We start from the raw sequence: 21,663 nt of genomic DNA on the forward strand, positions 1-21,663 counted from the left end.
TGCTCTCTCTCTCTCAAATAAATAAGTAAATCCTTTAAACAAAACAAAACCAAAGAGTGCATACATATTTTCAAATTAGTGTTTTTGTTTCCTTTGGGTAAACAGTAGTGAAATTACTGGGTCATATAGTAATTCTATTTTTAATTTTTTGAGGAAACTTCATACTGTTTTCCACCAGTTTGCATTCCCACCAACAGTGCATAAGGGTTCCTTTTTCTCCACATCCTCGCCAGCACCTGTTTTTTCTTGTCTTTTTGATTCTAGCCATTCTGACAGGTGTGAGGTGACACCTCATTGTGGTTTTAATTTGCATTTCCCTGATGATGAGTGATGTTGAGCATCTTTTCATGTGTCTGTTGGCCATTGGTATGTCTTCTTTGGGAAAATGTCTATTTAGGTCCTCTGCTCATTTTTTAATTGGATTATTGGGGTTTTTTTTGTGTTGAGTTGTATAAGTTCTTTATATATTTTGGATACTAACCCCTTATCAGATATATCATTTGCAGATATCTTCTTCCACTCAGTAGGTTGGCTTTTAGTTTTATTGATTGTTTCCTTCACTGTGCAAAAGGTTTTTATTTTGGTGTAGTTCCAACAGTTTATTTTTGCTTTTTGCTTCCCTTGCTTCAGGAGACATATCTAGAACAATGTTTCTATGGCCGATGCCAAAGAAATTACTGCCTATGTTTTCTTTTAAGAGTTTAATGGTTTGGAGTCTCACAGTTAGGTCTTGAATCCATTTTGAGTTTATTTTTGTGTATGGTATAAGAAAGTGGCTTTTGCATGTAACTGTCCAGTTTTCCCAGCGCTGTTTGATGAAGAGACTTTTTCCCCTTTGTATACTCTTGCCTCCTTTGTCATAGATTAATTAATAATTTAAGTGTGGGTTAATTTCTGGGCTCTCTATTCCGTTCCATTGTTCTCTGTGTCTATTTTTGTGCCCATACCATACTGTTTTGATTACCAAAGCTTTGTAGTATGTCTTGAAATCTAGGATTGTGATACCTCCAGCTTTGTTATTCTTTCTCAAGATTGCTTTGGCTATTCGGGGTCTTTTGTGGTTCCATACAAATTTTATGGACCTATGTAAACATACTGCCAAGAAAAATCAAGAATCGGACTATAGCATATAAAAGACCAATAAAGCATTCATTTAGGAAAAAGTCGTCTTCCAGAAAACCAAAGAAAACTTTAGGTAACTGCTTTAGAGTCTCAAAAAATGTAAAGCAAACATAGAATCTATGAAACACTAGCTCAAAGAGGAGATAAAATAATGAGTTAGAAAGGGAGGTGGAAAACTAAGGAAAGAAGTTGAGGGGGGATGGGGAATATCATTAGAAGGAGCAAAGAGTGTAACATATGCTCTAGAAAACCAAATTAATGACATGGGGCACAGGCTTCAGAAACTCATACATAATGCAAAAGAAAAGATGAACAGTCAGATCAATGCAGTTAGAGAGAGGGCGATAGAAATAAAGACTGGCAGCAACATTCCAACATTTGGATGCTGATGTTCCTGGCAGAGAGAACAAATGGAATAAAAAATACTCTTTAAGGGGAGAATATAAAAAGGTTTCATTTAATAAAGGAAGACTTAAATCTGCAGATCCAAACAGCTCATCATGTTCCAGGCAGGACTATAATAGAAAATAATAAGCCCTGAGACACATACACCTGCTGAGGTTCCTTACTCTCAAAAGTAAAAGAAAAGCCCATTAAATATGCAGGCAGGGAAAGTAATCATTTGGGACACATGCCCCTAACAATATGTGTTAAGTGCTTGAATCCTCACCCCAGCCCTAAGATATTGGTGCTGCTTATACCCCAATTCACAGACAAGAAAACTTAGGCCCACAGTTATGTGATGAAGTGGGGATACCAACCCCGAACCTCGAGTCTAATCATTAAAGATGATTGTGCCCTACCTACAAAGTGCAGAAATATCAGTCTGGACAACAATGCATCACACAGTTCAGAAGTGGCCAGCCTAAGGTTATGTAAAAATTCTAAAGTTCTGCAAAGAATTCTCTACCTAGCCAAGGGGTCATTTATGTGCTAGGCAACAGAAATACTGTTCCCAATTACGCAGAAAGTCAAATATAATGTAAAATGTGTGCTTCTTTAGCAATATTATTTCATTTCCTATAATTAGATTTCAGTAAAGGAGAATACAAATCAATATCATAGAAATAGGGTCATGTGAGGCAGTCCATGCATCACAGGCCTTGTTCCCCCTAAAAGGGCATAGGAAACCTACAACTATAAACACTGGCACATACATCATAAATAAGCAACACCTGCAGGAGCACGTTTTTGATCAGGGCTATGAAACAAAGGTCCTGCTTTTTGACAGATGTCCAAACTCTTGCCTTGTGAGGTCTCTAACTTTGTACTGAGCTGCTAGGGCCACTTCAGTGGACTTCATCCAGCTGTCTCTTTGGGCTCTCTCTTGCATTCTAAGGGTCCCAGCAGTAACAGTGAGCTCTACCACAGGAGAGAGGGGACTAGAATATCAGCATTTTGTGTTAAAAACCTTTTTTATTACCTCCCATCCATCAGGATAGCTACTATCTAAACAGAACAGAAAATAACAAGTGTTGGTGAAGATGTGAAGAAATTGGAACTATTGTGCACTGTTGTGGGAATGTAAAATGGTGCAGCCGTGATAGAAAGCTAGAGTATGGTAGTTCCTCAAAAAATTAAAAATACAATTACCATATGATCCAGCAATTCTACTTCTGGGTATATATCCCAAAGAACTGAAATCGGGGTATCTAAGAGATTTGTACGTTCAGTTCATAGCATTATTTAGAATAGCCAACAGGTAGAAGCAACTTATGTGTCCATCAGCAGATGAATGGATAAACAAATTGTGGTATATCCATACAATAGAATATTATTCAGCCTTAAAAAGGAAGGACATTCTGACACAGGCTACAACATGGATGAACCATGAGGGCATTATGTTAAGTGAATTAAGCCAGTCACAAAAGAACAAAAACTGTGTGATTCCACTTACATGGAATACCCAGAATAGTCAAATTCATAGGGACAGAAAGTGGAATGGTGGTTGCCAGGGGCTGGAGGAGAGGGAATGGGGAGTTGTTGTTTAATGGGTACAGAGTTTCTGTTTTGCAAGATGAAAGAGTTCTGTTGTGTTGGTTGCACAACAATGTGAATATACTTAATACCGAACTGTACACTTAAAAGTGGTTAGGATGGTAAATTTTATGTGCATTTTACGAAAATTTAAAAATTTTTTAACAAATTTGTTTTCAATACAAAGTTTGCTTCCAATCCAGCTTCAATCACCATAGAACCTTCAGAGCCAACAAGCTTTAGTACAGTTGAGTCTGCTATGCTAGAGGAGTTCATATCCATCAGGAATAAATATTGGCATGCCCTCTAATATCTGCACAAGATTGGACTTGATGCATTCTTCATAGGCACTGTCAAAGCACCACTCACCCCCAGATCTTCAACATTACTAGGTTAGTGCCATTTTGCCCAGTCTCTCTTTCCCATCTTTTAGATACTAGTGAGAGCCAAGCACTTCACTCACCACAGAAAGTCTCTCTGCCATCACTCCAAAGGTCATCTGCCTCAGGAAGCTATCACTGGTATCCAAAGTCTTTACCAGGTTATGGTTTCTAGATCAATCCAGTCTTGGAATTCTGCTGGATTCTTTATCTGTTAGTGCAATAGGGTCATCAGTCTTTTCAGTTTTTACTCTTTATAGACTCCAGATTTGGGCATCAGACATTTTTACTCCATTAGGTACCAAATGGTTAAAGAGATCTCTGCCCATCTGTGTCCATTCATGGACTGTATAAACATCAACAGCAGCAGCAAAAAGAATATTAGGTGTCTTGTAGAGTGAATGTCACCAGTGAGGCAGAGGGTGAACTCTTCCATAGGAATGACCTGAGAGTCTACGTCCTTCAACATGACCTTTTATTCCAAAAGTTAGACCCTAACATGGGTTGAATATAAGCAAGCATAATCTGACAAAGAATTTATACCAGCCCATTGTGGTGTTCTTTCCTCTACTCCCAGAGTTTGGGGTTATTCTAGTCATTGCTGTGTATTTTTCATTAGATTGGTGCTTTGGGCATTCTAGTGTTTAAGAAACACTTAATCTTAGTTTGATCCTACAATTCTACCTAGAAAGAAAACCATCTTCTCAAGCCCAGGTTACCAATGGGCTTTGGTTTGCAAGATTGAATTATATTAATATCACTTGGGACAAGTGTTATTTGAGACTAAGCTGCTTCAACTGAATAGTCCACTTTCCTGGCCCAAATTTCTCCAGAGCTACTATGCTGTGCATTAACTTGCAACTATCACGGGTCCAACTCTAACAGAAATAAATAGGACCCACCCTCTTTCCTGTATCATAAGCCACATTGATCACAACTTTTCTCCCCATCAAATTCAACACAATTGATGTCAGGGTCTACAACTATTGCTTCAGATTTAATCCACTCACCTTCACCATCTCAGATCAATCGTTTTTTAACCACTGGTTACAATATGTACAAGATCTATATGAGAAAAACTACAAAACTCAAGAAAGAGATCAAAGAAAATCTAAATAAATAAAGACATTCCATGTTCATGGATAGGAGGACTCAATATTCTTAAGATGTCATTTCTTCCCAACTTGATCTACAGATTCAGGACACTACCAATAAAAAAGCTTGTTGATACTGATGAACTGATTCTGAAGTTTATATGGAGAAGGGAATAAAAGAAAAAAAAATGGAATAGCCAACACAATATTGAAGAAGAGGAAGTTGGAAGACTGACACTACCCAACTTCAAGACTTACTGTAAAGCTACACTGATGAAGACAATGTGATATTGACAAAAGAATAGACAAAGAGATCAATAAAACAGAATAGAGAGCTCAGACATAGACCCACATAAATATAGTCAACTGACCTTTGACAAAAAAGCAAGGCAACACAATGGAGAAAAGATAGTCTCTTCAACAGATGTTGTGAGAACAACTCGATGGCCATAAGCAAAACAATAAACCTAGACACAGACCTTATACTTTTCACAAAAAAGAGCTCAAAATAAAAGGCAGAACTATAAAACTTCTAGAGGAAAGCACAGGAGAAAATCTAGGTGACCTTGGGGTTTGGCAATTAGTTTTTAGCTATAACACCAAAAGCACAATCCACAAAAGAAAAACTGATGAGCTGGACTTCATTCAAATTAAGAACTTTTCTGTGAAAGACACTGTTAAGAGGATGAGAAGACAAGCCACAGACTGGGAGAAAGCCTTTGCAAAACACATATCTGATAAAGGATTGGTATCCAAAATATGCAAAGAACTCTTAAAACTCAACAATGAGGGGCACCTGGGTGGCTCAGTTGGTTAAGCGACTGCCTTCGGCTCAGGTAATGATCCTGGAGTCCTGGGATTGAGTCCCGCATCGGGCTCCCTGCTCGGCAGGGAGTCTGCTTCTCCCTCTGACCCTCCCCCTTCTCATGTGCTCTCTCTCTCTCTCTCTCTCTCTCATTCTCTCTCTCAAATAAATAAATAAAATCTAAAAAAAACAAAACAAAACAAAACAACTCAACAATGAGAAAACAAACCACCCCATTAAAAAATAGACCAAAGGGGATGCCTGGGTGGCTCAATTGGTTGAGCGTCTGCCTTCGGCTCAGGTCATGATCCCAGGATTCTGGGACTGAGTACCGTGTGGGGCTCCTTGCTCAGCAGGAAGCCTGCTTCTCCCTCTGCCTTTGCTTCCCCTGCTTGTGTGCTCTCTCTCTCTGATAAATAAATAAATAAAATCTTAAAAAAATAAGTAAACCAAAGGTCTGAACAGACATCTCACCAAAGAAGATATACAGATGGCAAAAAGCATATGAAAAGATGCTCCACATCATATTCCCCTAGAGCATTACAAATTAAAAGAACTATGAGATATCACTACACAACTATTGGAATGACTAAAATCCAAAAAACTGACAATAGTAAATGCTGACAAAGACGTGGAGGGATAGGAACTCTCATTTGTTGCTGGTGGAAATACAAAATAGTACAGCCATTTTGGAAGGCAGATTCTTATAAAGCTAAACATAGTCTTACCATTCGATCTAATTGTATCAAAAACATACAAAGCAAAATCTCACAAAATGTCAAGATGGACAAGTTTTGTAAGAGTATAGCATGTCTTTCCTAGTCTTTGGTGGATCAACTAGATAAAAGAGAGGTAAGCATATACTAAAAATAAAATTAATTAGGTTGATCTGATTGATAGGTAGATAGATGATGGGACATATATCTTTTTCCAGAAAATAATAAGAACACTTTTCTGCAAGTACCAATCAGGGAACATTGTAATATATTCTAAAAAGTAGAAATGGTTCATACCACATTCCTTGACCATAGTGCAGTAAAATGATGGTAATAGTATGAGTAAATGTCAGCCTCAGTATCCTTTTTAAACCATCTCTTAAACAATGAAATTGACTCTGAGAATGCCATATGTAAATGTGTAAGACGTGTATTTTTTAACAAACACTCAAAACATAAAAGGGCATAAAAGACTTGAAAGAAGGAAGGTGGAGACAATTTGGATAAAGGAAAGTGGACACCTTCTTCTTGAATAGGCAGAGTCAATATTGTAAAAATGTGTATTCTCTATAAATTAATACATAAGTTCAACACAGATCTAATCAAAATTCTATTTCTGTTTTTGGAGAAAGCAAACTTCAAACTATTCTAAAGTTCAGTTAGATGAATGAATGTGTGAGAGTATCCAGGAATTTTTTTAAGTGTCTGTGTTCAAGGAAGAAGATGTGTAGAAATTTCCTGAGAGGTATTAAAGTTTATTATAAAATCAGAGTATTTAAAGCTTTATAATTAGATCAATAGAACAGAATAGGAAGTCCTAAATAGATCCAAATGTACTAGGAATTTGGAATATGATCCAGATGGTATCTCACATCAGTGGAGAACACATTATGTATAAATGTTGCTGGAAATTGCTAGCCCTTTGGAAAATAAGTAAAGCTGCATACATCACTAATTTGTACAGAGAACTTCAGATGGATTGTATGTGTCTGCTTGGGCTACCATAACAACACAGACTCTGTGGCTTAAACAACAGAAATTTAATTTCTCACAGTTCTCGAGCCTGGAAGTCCAAGATCAAGGTGTCAGTCGGGTTGATGTCTGATGAGGCCTCTGTCTTTCTCACCATGTCTTCACATGGCCTTCCCTCTGTGCTCAGGGGAAGAGAGAGCTTTCTGGTGTTTGTTCTTCTTTTTAATTTTTTTATTGTTATGTTAATCACCATATATTACATCATTAGTTTTTGATGTAGTGTTCCATGATTCATTGTTTGTTCATAACACCCAGTGCTCCACGCAGAATGTGCCCTCTTAAATACCCATCACCAGGCTAACCCATCCCCCTACCCTCCTCCCCTCTAGAACCCAATTCTATCAGATTAGGGAATCCCACCCCCCCTTTTTTTTTTTACCTCATTTAACCTTAATTATTACCTCCCTGAAGGCCATATCTCCAAATAGTCACATTAAGGTTTATGGCTTCAACATATGAGTTTGGGGGACACGGTTCAGTCCCTAACTTTGATCAAAGATTTATTTTTTTAAAAGATTTTATTTATTTATTTGAGCGGGGGAGGGGTGGAGGGAGAGGGAGAATCAGGCTCCCAGCTGAGCACAGAGCCCAATGCAGGACTCCATCCCAGGACCCCAAGATCATGACCTGAGCTAAAGGCAGACATTTAACAGACTGAGCCACCCAGGCGCCCCGATCAAAGATTTAAATATAATAAATAAATAAATATTTATTTAAAATAAATAAATAAAACCATAAAAGTACTAGGAAAATAGGAACAACTGTTTTTATAAATATTCGGGAAGGCCAAATATTACCACAAAATCCACAGTTCATAACATATAAGTTTTGACTGTATTTTAAAAAATTCAATATGGTAAAAATTTCCAATCAACAAAATAAATACATTTGCACTTGTGTAACAAAGGGTTAATTTCTCTAACCCTCTCTGAAATTTCTCTGAAAAGTCCATAAGAAAAGATCCTCTTTTTTTTTAACTGTACAAATGACTAGGCAGTTTAAAATGGAGAAATATAAATGGTCAAATATATGAAGAGCCATTTACCTCCATGAATAATAAAAGAATTATGCTCAGAACAACATTAAGATCTGCTTAACACACACACACACACACACACACACACACACACACACACACACACACACACACACACACACACACCAAGACCCATACAGTTGTTGTTTTAGTATAATTGACACACCATGTGACATTAGTTTCAGCTGTCCAACATAGTGATTCAACTTCTGTCTATATAATGTTATGCTCCCCACAAGTGTAGCTCCCATCTGTCACCATACAAGACTATTACAGTACCATTGACTATGTTTCCTGTGCTGTTTTTATTCCCTTGACTTACTCAATCCATAACTGGAAGCCTGAATCTCCCACTCCCCTTCATCCGTGTTGCCCAATCCCCTCTGGTAATCATCAGTTTGTTCTCGTTGACTCTGCTGCTTTTTGTTTATTCTTTTGTTTATTTAGATTCCACACATGAGTGAAATCACGTGGTGTTTGTCTTTTTCAGTCTGACTTACTTCATTTAGCATAATACCCTCTAGGTCCAAACACCTTGTCACAAATGGCATGATCCCATCCTTTTATTTGGCTGAGGAATATGCTACTGTGTAGGTATATATACATACCAAATCTTCCTTCTCCATTCATCTCTTGGTGGACACTCAGATGGCTTCCATATCTTGGCTACTGTAAGACTGTTGATGTTTTGAATCTTTGATGAAATCCACTGTCATTCATCGGCCATGAAGTGAGAGGTTTTTGATGGCTGAAGTGGACACGATATAGTCTTCCAGAAGGATAGTTTGGGATATGTATCAAAATGTTTATTGTGCATACTCTTGACTGCAGTATTTTCACTTCTAGAAATTTATCCAGAGACTATCTCACAAATAATGAAGGGAAGTAAGAATTTCATCAGAGCCCTATTATAATGTCGACAACTTGTAATTTTCGACTGTCCATCAATAGGTATTGGTTAAGTAAGTTAGGTAGAGACAGTGTTACACTTACATTATCACCCTAAACAATGACATACATCTGTGTGTACTGAGTTAACAAAAAAGCATGTTATAGAACAATATATGAAATTGTATGTAGAAAGATGAATAGTAAGATATCTGAAAAGATGTTCACCAAAGCACTGTCTCCAAGTGGCAGTTGATTTTTGCTTGCAGCTTTGAACTTTTTTGGGCAATTTTACAAACAAGGATTATTATTGTAAAGACAATAAAGCTGTTTCAAAATTAAAATTCTTCATTGGAATCACCTCTTCCACAGAGATACCACCAACCCCTGAGGACCCAGTTATTCACTCCCTCTTCTGATTTTCTTATCATTTATATAGTATGATGATGCGTGAAAGGGGGGAGAGGGTGCCGTGCGAGGTGACTGTGCGGTATAGTAAGCAGAAAAAGAGACCTTTTCTTTCCTTCCCACATAGGATCTCACCCCCACATTATCTGCATGTACACTGTCCATTTTATATACAATCTATATCTTCCTCCTCATTCCCTTAGGGACCAGTAGCCAAACGCAAAATATGACCATATTTTCATGGAAACACACTGCATAAAAATCATAAATTAAATTCCAAATTTAAGTGTAAATGAGGTCAGGTTTATCTTCTCTACTGGTTCTGCCCATCAGCATGGATAACACAGAGCTGTTGAATGGAACCGAATAGTAAGTGTGCGGAAGTTTGCTGGGACAGACCTTTGGTGCGTCAGCCTCTTGGCTCTTGCTTCACATTTATATTTGAACCAGTTTTCCTCATAATTCTTCTCACAGATAAGTCTTTCACGGGTCTTACCCTTATTTTTTTTCTAGCCCTTCTAAGAGTCATGACAGTGCTGTCAGTTTGTGAGTTCTTTTAAAAGAACAACGTGTGTTCTTTATGGTTTCATTTCTCCACAAGATAAAACACGCTGTGTTTTCTGAAGCCAAACGGGAAGATCCTAAAGCAACAGCCACTTGTTGTTAAAACAGAAGATGAGTGAGGCTCAAATACCATGGTGTTTCCTGTGGAAAATTGAAAAAGAACAAAATCAGGGAGCCCGTCATGTTCTGATAGGTCACTGACAGCCAATTGAAAGCGTCCGGAGAAGTCCAGGGAAGGGATATAATCAAGATGATAAATGATGTGAAGGTTGAAAGAATGACATGGCTAAAAGAAAATAAATATAAATGACGTCCTGGGACCCAGCCCAAGGTCAAGGCAGTGCGAACAGATTTTGCCTTTCTGACGTGTCCAGTCTGAACTCTGGGTCCCACCCCTTCGTTGCTCCTTCCGCTACTTTAGCAATTTAGCTCTAACCTGCTCTTCGGTTTCTCATCCTCTCCCAGAAACGTTCATAGCTCTCACCCAGACCGATTCAGATGGTAACTGTCTACAGTCAGATTTAGAAATAAATTCAAAGACAGGGGGCTAGGAACGAGCGATTCTAGACTAGCTGTCAGATCAAAGGAGAAAAATCTTTGAATTAAATCAAAGAGGAGAACATAAGCAGTAGAACAAGAAGACAAAGGGTGCGTTTGAAAAGGGTGAGGGACACTTCCAACTCATGAGGATTTGGGTTGGCGGCACTGTGGGCATCCAGTTGCCCTAATAATTTCTGAGAAACCTCTCCATGTCTGTTTCTCAACGCCCTCCCAGAAAGGAGCCAAATGAATAAGGAAATAGTAATATGCTGTATGTATAATAGCGTCCATTATGTCGCTTCATCACAGACCAGCAGCTACTGCTCTTCCCGTTGACAGGACTGATACTGAGCGCCCCGAGTGTTTGTCTTGCCCAGAATGACACAGCTCATTAGTGCTGCGCACAGCTCGGTCAAAGACATTGTTTCCTGACTCACAATCCAATGCTTCCTCTCTAAGAGATGCCGCTGGCTTTCTAGAATCCCTGGAGCCTAGAACCTTCTTGTTACATCCATCTTTCACCTTTAAGTAGGCCCCAGAAACCTCTTGAGTGACTCAATACTTCTTGTTACCAAATAAATTACTCTTTTCAGTAAACTTGCAGAATGGTTGAATTAGGGGTTCCTTTGTGGAAAATTGGGATATGTCAAAACTAAGAGGTGGTCAGAGTCATATAGGACATGTACCAACCTGTTGAAAGGGTTTGGTGAAGTTGAGGTCCACGGTGGATCTGGTCAGTCATTCTAATCAAACTCAGTGAGGGCTTAGCTCTTCCAGCAGTGAAGGCCATATAATATCAGCTCTTAGTTAGGTTAACTTGGAGATACTAAACTCTCTTGCAAGTATCTTGGATTTACCTCTCATTGTGCAATCAACTTCTCATGTGGAAAAAAAAAACCTAATCCAATGATAGCTAATCCACCATTATGAACATTTGACTTTCGAATTCAGAGGGGGACTCTCTGGTATATTATTCGTGTATCCCCATGTATCTTCCAGCCCCCTCCCACCTCGTATCCTCCAGGGATAACCTTCCCCACTCCCAGCTAGCTGCTGTATCTGTGGCCTAGGACCCAACGATTGAAAATTGCCTATATTGATCTGTATCAGTACAGAGTAGTTGCTGGAATCCACTAGAAGCCAAATGTTTGACTTAGCTAGCTCATACTGCTATAACAGACCTGTGGCTTAAACAACAGAAATTCATTTCTCACAGCTCTGCAAGCTGGGAAGTCCGAGATCACGGTGCCGGTGTGGTCAGGTTCTGGTGGGAGTTTTCTTCTTGGTTTACAGATGGCCACCTCCTTGCTGTGACCTTACATGGCAGGTGGAGAGAGATCTCTCGAGTGTCTCTTCTTAGAAGGGCACTAATCCCATTCATGAGGGTTCAACCCTCATGACCTAATTACCTCCCAAAGGCCCCACCTCCAAATACATTGAGATTTAGGCTTCCCCGTTTGGATTGAGGTGGGGGAGGACACAAACATTCAGTTCATGGCATCATAATATGCAAGTAACTTGAGCGTGTGCTCAGGAACTAGTGTGTTGATCTCAAATACTTCCCGACATTAGAAGAAAGAAAAAATGCACAAGGATTCACCCTGTGGCATCTGCTCAGACTTTAGAGGTGAGGTATAATTCCTGTAATGTCCTGAGGGTTCCACTGGGGAAAACCAGCATATGATTTCTGTTGGGAGCACGCACGGAGTTTGACCTTGTAAAACATACTGTTGTTGCACCACGGGGGCTGCAACCTGGCTGTGCTCTCCACAATAATCCTGCTTTGTTTTCTTGGGGTGGAGGGAGGAACAGGCAGAACCGTCAAACATGCTTGAAATTGATTCTAAGTAGTATTGTTAAATACACCAGGATTGCTGGGAAATAGGTGTGAGTTCCTCTACTTTAGATGCAAAGGATAAATGCAGTGGGTCTCAACAGCTAGAATAGTAATTATGTCATCTGTCTTGTGGCAGAGTTTGACTATAGTAATTGCAACATTTTCTCCCATCATTGAGGCTTGTAATTATAGTGCAACTAACAGGATTATGTGCTAACTTGGGCTGTTCTAATCACCTCTTTTACTCTGAAATGCAATGGTAAAATTCCACAGTTGCTCCCAGGCTGCCAATTCTTTTCAACATCTGTTGTCTTCTAACAGTTCAATACTAAGGAGCAGAGGCAGAGAGGCTCTGGGCATTTCATAACAGAGGTCTTTAGATAAAGCAGACTTTAGGCTTGATGAGAAAGCGTAAACAGCAAGGGAGTTTTAAATTTCCAACCCAAATAAAATTTTCTCTTTGAAAGCAAATCATATGTTTTTTGTTTTCAAGATGGCAGATGTTTTCTGCAATTTGGCAAAGCCTGCAGCCCATATTTTATATGTGTGGAAGGAAACTTGCAACTATAAAAATCAATCTAGGACTGATTAAGAAAAACCTCCCACGCAACCTAACAAGCAGGTTTGGGTTAAGTAATGCCTGGATCTTAAGTTGTGTGTCGGGACATCACCTTTCATGTGTAAGACTCATTAAGATGTTCATTACTTATATTTATCTTTACAGATCCCATAACAACAAACTTCAGGGGTTATCCAAATACTCTGTTTATGTAGGAAATAAAGGAACATCGCACACTCTGTGAAATAAGGGGGCTGACGGCTGAGCTGGAAACCTCCCTTGATTCTTTGATCGTAGGATGACTTACGCACTCTTCGAGTGTTGTTTCAACAAAACGAGGGCATCTAGGATATAAATGTTGCATGGAGCCAACCCAGATCTGCCCATTTGGTCTTAAATTGGGCTCTTATTACTTGGCACCATTAGGTATTCATTCCTGTTGTACAGGTGCCCAGACAGGACTCCGCCATCCAGAGGACTGTCGTTCTAACTCAGCAAGCGCATCTGTGATCCTAAAACCAGCAGCAAAAGGAGGCAATCGAAGAACAGCCTGTTTTCCTGAAAGAAAAATTGTGGAACCAAGTGCAGTATCACCTTTAGAGGTGATAGAAAATTCCCTAGATTAGATCTGCTGAAAACTAGCAAGGCCAGACTCGAACAGCTTAGTTGTTCGGGTGTTAACAGATTCAGAGCTGTGTGGGCAGCAGAGACACGGATGGGAGGCAGGAACAGCCCAACCCCATCTCTCCTTCACCCAGCCGTGCTACAAAGCCTCATTGTTTTTTGAAATTGAACTATAGCTGACATACAGTGTTATATTAGTTTCAGGTGTGAAACAGGGTTTCCACAATTCTGTACATTACAAAATACAATTAAGTGTAGTTACCATCTGTCACTATACGGTGTTGTTAAAATACTATTTGACTATATTCCCTACACTTGGTTTACTTTTCATCCCTGTGACTGTCTTATAACTGGAGGTTGGCACCTCCAGAGCTACATTTTTGGGGCCCCTTCTTCCAATGCCTTAGTCTGACATACTGGTCACCGTGCAGGAGCCCCCAGTGGGGCGCCCCCTTGTGGTTGCTCTCAGGAAATGGAGCTATTCAAATCCACCCACGAAGGATGTTAAGCCTCTGAACGTGTGGCCCACGGGAAGGGTCACGCTGCAATTACAATTTAGCAAGCTAACTTTGGGCCAGCTGGATCGTGTCAAAAGGTAAGCCGAGGTATATTAAAGTTTTTCTTTTCTTTTTTTTAAGATTTATTTATTTATTTGAGAGGGAGAAGGAGAAGCAGGCTCCCGATTGAGCAGAAAGCCCAACTCGGGGCTTGATCCCAGGACCCTGAGATCTTGACCTGAGCTGAAGGCAGATGCTTAACGGACTGGGTCACCCAGGCGCTGCAAGCTTGACTCATCTGCTTAACCTCTAGTTTTATTGGCGGGGCGGCGGGGGGATTTCTTATACATCTCTACCAGAATTATTTGTAGGATTCCAGCCACTGCTAAATCAGATAGGTCTGGGCTGGAAATCAGAAGAAGAATTTCTTGAAAATTTTGGAAGATAGGTCAGTCTTTAAAACCTGGAGGGAATGTGTGTGGCTTGTATACACTGGAGGCTCTAAGACATTTTTTCATTCGTTTGTGGGACGTTTCTAACATTCTAGGGAAGATTTAGACTTTGGATGTACCGAAAGGATCTCATTTGACTGCTGTATACTTATCCCCTCCTGTAGCTTCTAATAAGCCCTTGCAGATGGAACCACCTAATTGGCAGGATGCATTAATGCACAGGCCATTCATTGGCTGGGCACATGACCCAGACCCCAGGTGAAAGGAGCTGGTAACTTCATCTTCCTATTAGGGAAGGCGTCTCGGCCCTCTGCCGGCTCCCGCCCAGCTCCTCCTCTAGAACCCCTGGGCTTAAATGAGGGGGATAGTTCAGGGCACCACCACCACGTAAACGCAGGCTTCAGGTAAGACTGGAAGGAAAACAGAGGGGAAGGAGATTTCTGGTCAGGAGCAACTCCCTGCACAGGGGAGTGGCCATTGTGAGTTAAGACACATGCTGAGAGTATGTAGCTCATGTATGTAATCTATATAATATGCTAATAATGTGTGTTCTCTTGGGGAGAATGAAGTGTCTCTCCGTGCTGGTCATGAGAGTGGATTGCAATCAAACAATTAATAACAATAATAAACACAATCACACTGGTTTGGCCGGGCCCAGTGCTCCGCTTTATTCATCTAGACATGGTTTAGCAAAGTAATTGTGAAGCTACTGGCCTGGAGCCTCCCCTCATCACTCAGCTGAGAGGAGAACAAGGATGTCTGGACCTTCTCATTCCTCTCTGGAGGTTGCTCTGGCACCCCCGGGCCAGACCTCTTTCCACCCAGGCATGTTTCAAACCCTGTCTCCTTGGGTTTGCACAGACCCTCTCTCCAGGCTGGGAATGGCCTTACCCTTGGCCGTGTCCACATGGACACCTCTGCGCTGGACCCACAGGGAACTGGCTTTTAACCCAGCGCCTGTGCTGTGTCTCCTGCAGGTCTCCCAGGCAGCCGCGGATCTCCTGGCCTACTGTGAAGCCCACGTGCGTGAAGACCCTCTCATCATACCAGTGCCTGCATCCGAAAACCCCTTCCGAGAGAAGAAGTTCTTCTGTACCATCCTCTGACTCCGTTGGTGATGACGTGGCTTTCTGTCCATAATTCCCTGGCAGAGACCGCATGCTCTTAGCCGTAGGGAGTCCCAGCCACCCCCGCCCACCCCAACCGGGATGACCGGGGCCCGCCTTCCTCCGCTGGTTTTCTTAGTTGCGTTCCATTTCACGCCTTCTTTTCATTCTCATGGTATTTCCATCACTGGCAAAGCAAATAGACATTCTCGTAGCCAAATAACACACGTGCCAAGTAAAAATAAGTATGCGGTTTAAGGTTTAACTTTTTAAAGCATCGATTCCCATCTTCAGGACATTGAGCTCATACATTTCAGTGGCAAATTTATGGGAAAGGAAAACTGTACATCCCTCCCTCCCCCCATTCCCAATAATTCAGTAGCAAATTAGAGCATTTGGACCCACTGAGATATGTGGATCACGTTTTCATCTGGAAGTTCTCTATCTCCTGCTTTTCCATCATCCTGTTAGAAAGGAAATAACCCACAGCATCAGACGGCTTTCCCAATGTGTGTCTTCTCTGTGGCCTTGGGGCCCAGACCCCAGTGAGGACACAGCTCCCTGTTTCCCACTGATTACCCTCGACCACTTTGGAGAGAGTCCTTCTACAGATGTCGATGTTGGGGGAATACTGTAGCAAGCTTCACTGTCCATGCACACCATGGTAGCTGTCTGTGCGCTCCGGCCGTGCCAGCCAAGGGCACCGTCCCCCCTCCATATGCCCCGTCTTCCTGCTTCTCCTTCTCTGACTCCTCCGTAGTTCTATCCTGGGTGCACTAGTAGGGACCTGTTGGGGCACAGCACGGCACCCCGTGGGGTGTCACCAGAGTGGTCCCTGCCCCAGAGGAGCGAGCCACAGGGCAGCAGCTCCCTCTGCACCACCCATGATCTGAGCATTGACCGTGTTCACTTATTTAATGCCCCAGCAATTAGTAAATGCCACAAGAGTAGCTCTGTCTCTGTTTTAAAGAGAGGAAAACTGAGGGGCGCCCGGGTGGCTCAGTGGGTGAAGCGCCGACTCTTGATTTCGGCTCAGGTCGTGATCTCAGAGTCCGTGTCGGACTCCGTGCTCGGCGGGGAGGCTGCTTGAGAGTCTCCCTCTCCCTCTTCCGCTCGCTCGTTCTCTCTCTCTCTAGTATAAATAAGTGCAGCACACTTCTCTCCTCATCTTTGCCAGGAGAAGGCACGTTGGGCCTAAATAGCTTGTGGAAAACAATAAGACAGATACGTGGATGCCCCAGTGGAAGACTAGACAGCCCTTGGGTTTTCTGAGACCAATGTGCACACTGCGCCTAAAACAAAAATGATGAAAGAGACTAAACCACGGGGGCAGAGGGCTCCCTGTCCAAGTTTGTGCCCTTCCGTTGGCATCCTCCCTGGCTCTCTCAGCAGCTAGCTACGTGATATGGGACAAGCCACTGTGGGCCTGGAATGTTCTAACCTGCTAATTGGGGATAATGGTAATTACTCCTCCCGCCTTTCTCTCTGGGAGGCCCCAGAGAGGTGCTACATAGATGGAAGCTCTGATTATCATTTAAAATAAATTGCTAAAAGCTCCAATATAACACTGGCAGGAATGCATGACTTCAAAGACACCGTGGTTGGGGGCCTCATGTAAAATTGCCTACAAGGAGCCAAATATAATTTCAGGTCAATTAATAACTTGCCACCTTGCAAATGGTTTTAGTGCATTTTTATTCTCTGCCTCTTTCGTTGGAAGCGATTCTTCACCTCATTAAAGCTCACAGGCCTCACCAGTGAGGTTAGGAAGCTGTATACTGTAACGAGAGCAGAACTGTGTGGCTGTGTGTGATCGTCAGACTCAAACCCTTCCCCGTCTCAATTCATGACCGGGCGCCCTTTCTTCTGTGGTCCATGTCAACATCATTAACCTGATTAAGCAAAGCACAATTCATAAAAGCACATCAGAGAAGCCGAGGAAGTGGGACAGCACGGAAGCTGGCTAAATCAGGTCAGGAAGAAACGGAGCTTCTCGCCTTCCTCCAGACTTTCTCTCCTGTTTTCCCTTTTCTTGTCTCCCCTCGCTTTTTCCTTTCCCCTTCTCTCCCTTACCTTCCTCTGTGAGACGCTTTTTCATCTTTCTGGTTTGCCCCTTCTAAAGTGTCCCTGAACTCAATGCCCTCTTCCTAAAGGCAAGGTCATGCACTTGGGCTCCAAGATACCCAAACAGGTAGATGAGCCCCTCGCCCTGCTAGCCACTCACTAGGAGGTGAACCAAAGTGGGTGCACCCGCCGTGGACTGTTGTCACTTTGTGTTCGCAGTTTGACTGTCCGGCATCTGACCCCCCCCCTTCCTACGGGGAGGGAATCATCCCTTACATGTACATTTAGTGGGATGCAATAGTACTCCCTTTCACTGTGGATGCTGAAAGGGGGAGGTCTTCCCTGTCTCTCAGGCGTACCCCCTTTCCAGCACCAGGCCGGTCAGGGAGGGGCCAGTGGCCTGATGTGAACTGCCTGGACTCCTTGGCCTGGACCTGTGAGCTTGGAGCAAGTGGCCCAGACATGAGAAGATGCTGAGATTGGTTTGATGGGAGGTGCAGTGGTCCAGGGACCGCACTGGCCCAGAAGGAGAGGCATCTAAGCCTGGCAGGCTGCAGGGATTCTGTGCCCATGGCTAACAATGACCCAGGACGGCAAAGTGCTGAGTAGACCATTCCCGGTCCATTCCTCGGCCCCGCTAACTGTCTTGCCCCACCCCCCACATCCTCCTAGGTCTCTTTCTTTCTAGCTCTCTGTCAATTCTTTGAGCCTCCAAGCTCCATCCAGTAAATTTCTTATTCCATGAAATAGCCTGGGTTGGATGTACATATCATATGATCTTAAAGTGCATACTTTACAGAAATGTGTATATGTGTTCACCAAGAGAAAAGTACTAGAGTGTTCATAAAAGCGCTCTTTGGAATAACCCAAAGCCGGAAAGCACTCCAATGCCCACGTTGAATGGATAAACGAATTCTGGTGTATTCACACAGTGAAATCCTGGGCAGCAGTGGGAATAATGATCCTGCAGCTCGACCCCACAGCATGGTGTGAGGCTCACGACATTGGGCAAGTTCATACTACGTGATTCCATTTATGTCAAGGGCAAAACTCAGCTAAGCTAACCCATGCTGTCGCAAGTAGGGAGTATCAGTTACTCTTTGGAGGATGGGAACCAGAAGGGGCACAAGGGGAGCTTCTAGAATGTTCTGTGTGTTGATCTGGTTGCTGGTTACCTGGGTGTGTCCAGTTTGTGAAAATTCTTGGAGCTGTCCACTTTGGATTGTGTACTTTTCTGTATATATGTTATACTTCAATAAAAGTTGGTTTGTGTGGCTAGCAATCAAGAATCCTGTTTTTTTTTTCTTTTGGGGGACACTTAGCTCAATTTTTTACTCCTCTTTAGGGAGAACATCATTAATGGAGCAATTAAGAGTGTATTTGACAACATTTTGAAATTTGAAATACTTCTAATCCACAGCTATCTGAACAGAGAATCAGCTTTCAGCAGAATGCAGGCAGATCCCTGGGAACGGGATTTGGGAGTGCCATGCTGTGGGATCTGTGTCTTTTGGGAAAACGGTGAGCAGTCCTGCTGGGATTTCCCACTTGGATCAGCCTCTCTGTAAATGAGGCAGGTGACCTCTTAGCCTCTCCTGCCTCCTGGCCAGGAGTGAACGGAGGGGGTGGCCGGCCACAAAACCCTATTATCACAGACCACCTGTGAAGGAAGAAACCGCAGCAAAAGCACCAGCTGGCTCCATGCTGGTGCATCTTCTGAATGCAGCCCTGGCCTCTTGGCCACCCAGCCCACGGACACCCGGAGGCAGACATGACTTCTTCAACTACACTCCCACTCCCAGGGACTCGAGGCCCCCTGCCAAGCCTCTGATCCTTCCTGAGGGTCCTGCGGTGCTGTCTCCTTTGCTCTCAGCTACCACGTGGCCACTCTCCTTGCAGAGAGTGAATATGGAATCCCAGGTTGATCACAGAGTAGCTTCACGCTGGGACTCCTGCCACATGAGTCCAAAGGTCTTACGTTTGATTCTGACATCCAGCCCCTATGAAACGCCACAGTGAGTCTGTGAATTGTCAGCAGCCTCCCTCCGAGGGAACCACAGGAGGGGAGCAAGCCACAGGTTGAAGGAATTTTGTTCTGATGACTGTTCAAATTTGAGATGAAAATAATAATAATAACAACTACTATTTTGACCTGGAAAGAATATGAACTGTGGAGATAGTTTAGACTCTCTATTTACACTTGCATTTCATTCAGCTCGTCAGGGTGGAGAGAAGACCCCAGATCACGGGTGGCCTTTCTGGAGGACCAGAATGATGCTCCCTACCCTGTCCCCAGGAGCTTCGTCTCCTGAGCGGCACGCAGCTCAGCCCTCCCCGGGAGTCACAGCCAAGAGCAGCAGTGGGGGACAATAAGCTGGGCATCGGTCCAGTCTGTTTCTGGAGATAAGTGTGCATGAGCCAGTGTCGACTGCCACTGGTCAGAACTGGCCATCCCATCCGGTTTCTGATAAAACCCTTACACTTGATTCTGTGTTAGCTATAAGTCATTTGCTACCTTGTAAAATTTTCAAGCCCACCATACACCACTGTTATTCTAACCACTTACTTTCAAAGATTCACCATTGACAGAGTGGCCTCCCAGGCCCTGCCTGCTCTGGCCCCCACATATTCCCTAGACTTGCCTTCACACCTCACTCCCCCTCAAAACCCTGTGCTCATCCGCCCCGGCCATTATTTTAGCCTACCTTACTTGCCCCTGTTCCCTGCTGCCACAGGACCTTTGCACCTGCTGCTTCCTCTGCCTAGCACACTCTTCACTCCTCTCTTTGCCAGGTCTACTTACTTTTTAGATCTCAACTCGAACATCACCGAGGGTTCACGCCTTCCCTGACCTCTCTGACCAAGTCAAGTGTGTTTATAGATTCTTCCTGCACAGTGAAGCTCTCCTTACAACGCTTGTCATTGTTGGAATTTTACATTTGTATATGTGATCACTCAGTTCCCCATTTGTTCCCCCAACTACGCTGTAAACTCCATGAAGGCGAGGCATACTCATACTCAGTATGTATTATCCAAATAAATGCGTGAAAGTCATTGCTGGTCGTTTCTCGACATCAAGCGCTTCTCTGTTAGGATTCTCTGTAAGTTACTAACCCCTGAACAAACTCTCAGAAGGCCCTGTGAAGGGAAGGAGGGAGGGAAACCATTATTTGTGGAGTGTTTGCCTCCGCCAGGCACCAAGCAAAGGAGCTCGCCTCTTAATCCTCATAACAATGGTGGTGTAAGATTTAAGACCCTCATTCTGTAGATATGTACTCCTCATATGTATAGGAGGAAGCTAAATCAAATTAAGGAACTTGCCCAAAGCCAGACAAGATCTGTGTGCCTGAATATGATCCCAGTTGGTGCTCCTGACTTTGCATCATACTACTGCCTGGAGTCAAACCAAGAGCCTCCGAGACAAGTCTCTCCTCTCCTCCACCCCACGTTGAAAAAACAAAAGCCACTAGGAAAAGATGACGCGAACTCTTGACTTTACGACAGGGTCACACTTTGTGGCTGTTTAAAAACCATGCAGCACCTGCGTGCTATAAAATCGCCTTCACCCTGCGTATCTGAACACTGTTTTAGTTGTGGTTATCAAGGTCAGGGTAGGGCTGCGGCTGGGTAAGCAAGGGAAGAACAGCTTGAAAAGGAAGGAAGCATTGTCCCATGAACCATGAAGGTCACATGAGTCAGCCTGGTCCACTCCCAATGCCCATTGTTGGGAGTAGCGGGTATTCAAGTGTTTCTGTGAGAAAAGCAACCTATTATTACCATGGCCAGGTATGTGCACAAGTATTAATTGCCTGACTTTTCTCTCCAAATTATTTGGCAAAATTCGTATCATTTACTTGGAGCTTTTACATTTTTTATTATACTTTCTTTTCTCTTTCACTTTTAAGTTAGATTAAACTTCGTCCAACTCAATCTAAGAATAAGCCGATCCCTAGGGCAGAATA

At 42.8% G+C, this 21,663-nt stretch overlaps 1 protein-coding gene across 7 annotated transcripts in view; it reads left to right on the forward strand.

Moving 5' to 3' along the window:
- The window catches only part of GNG4 (G protein subunit gamma 4), a 67,225-nt gene extending 48,251 nt beyond the window's left edge, over nucleotides 1-18,974 (forward strand). For all 7 annotated transcript variants that reach the window (XM_027597194.2, XM_027597192.2, XM_027597196.2 and 4 more), the window contains exon 4: nucleotides 15,509-18,974. In XM_027597194.2, the coding sequence (XP_027452995.1) occupies nucleotides 15,509-15,637 (129 nt within the window). In that variant the 3' untranslated portion in view covers nucleotides 15,638-18,974. The remainder of the gene's footprint in view (nucleotides 1-15,508) is intronic.
- Nucleotides 18,975-21,663: the final 2,689 nt, after the last annotated feature.

Source organism: Zalophus californianus, chromosome 15 (genome assembly GCF_009762305.2).
Source record: "Zalophus californianus isolate mZalCal1 chromosome 15, mZalCal1.pri.v2, whole genome shotgun sequence".
Lineage (NCBI taxonomy): Eukaryota > Metazoa > Chordata > Mammalia > Carnivora > Otariidae > Zalophus > Zalophus californianus.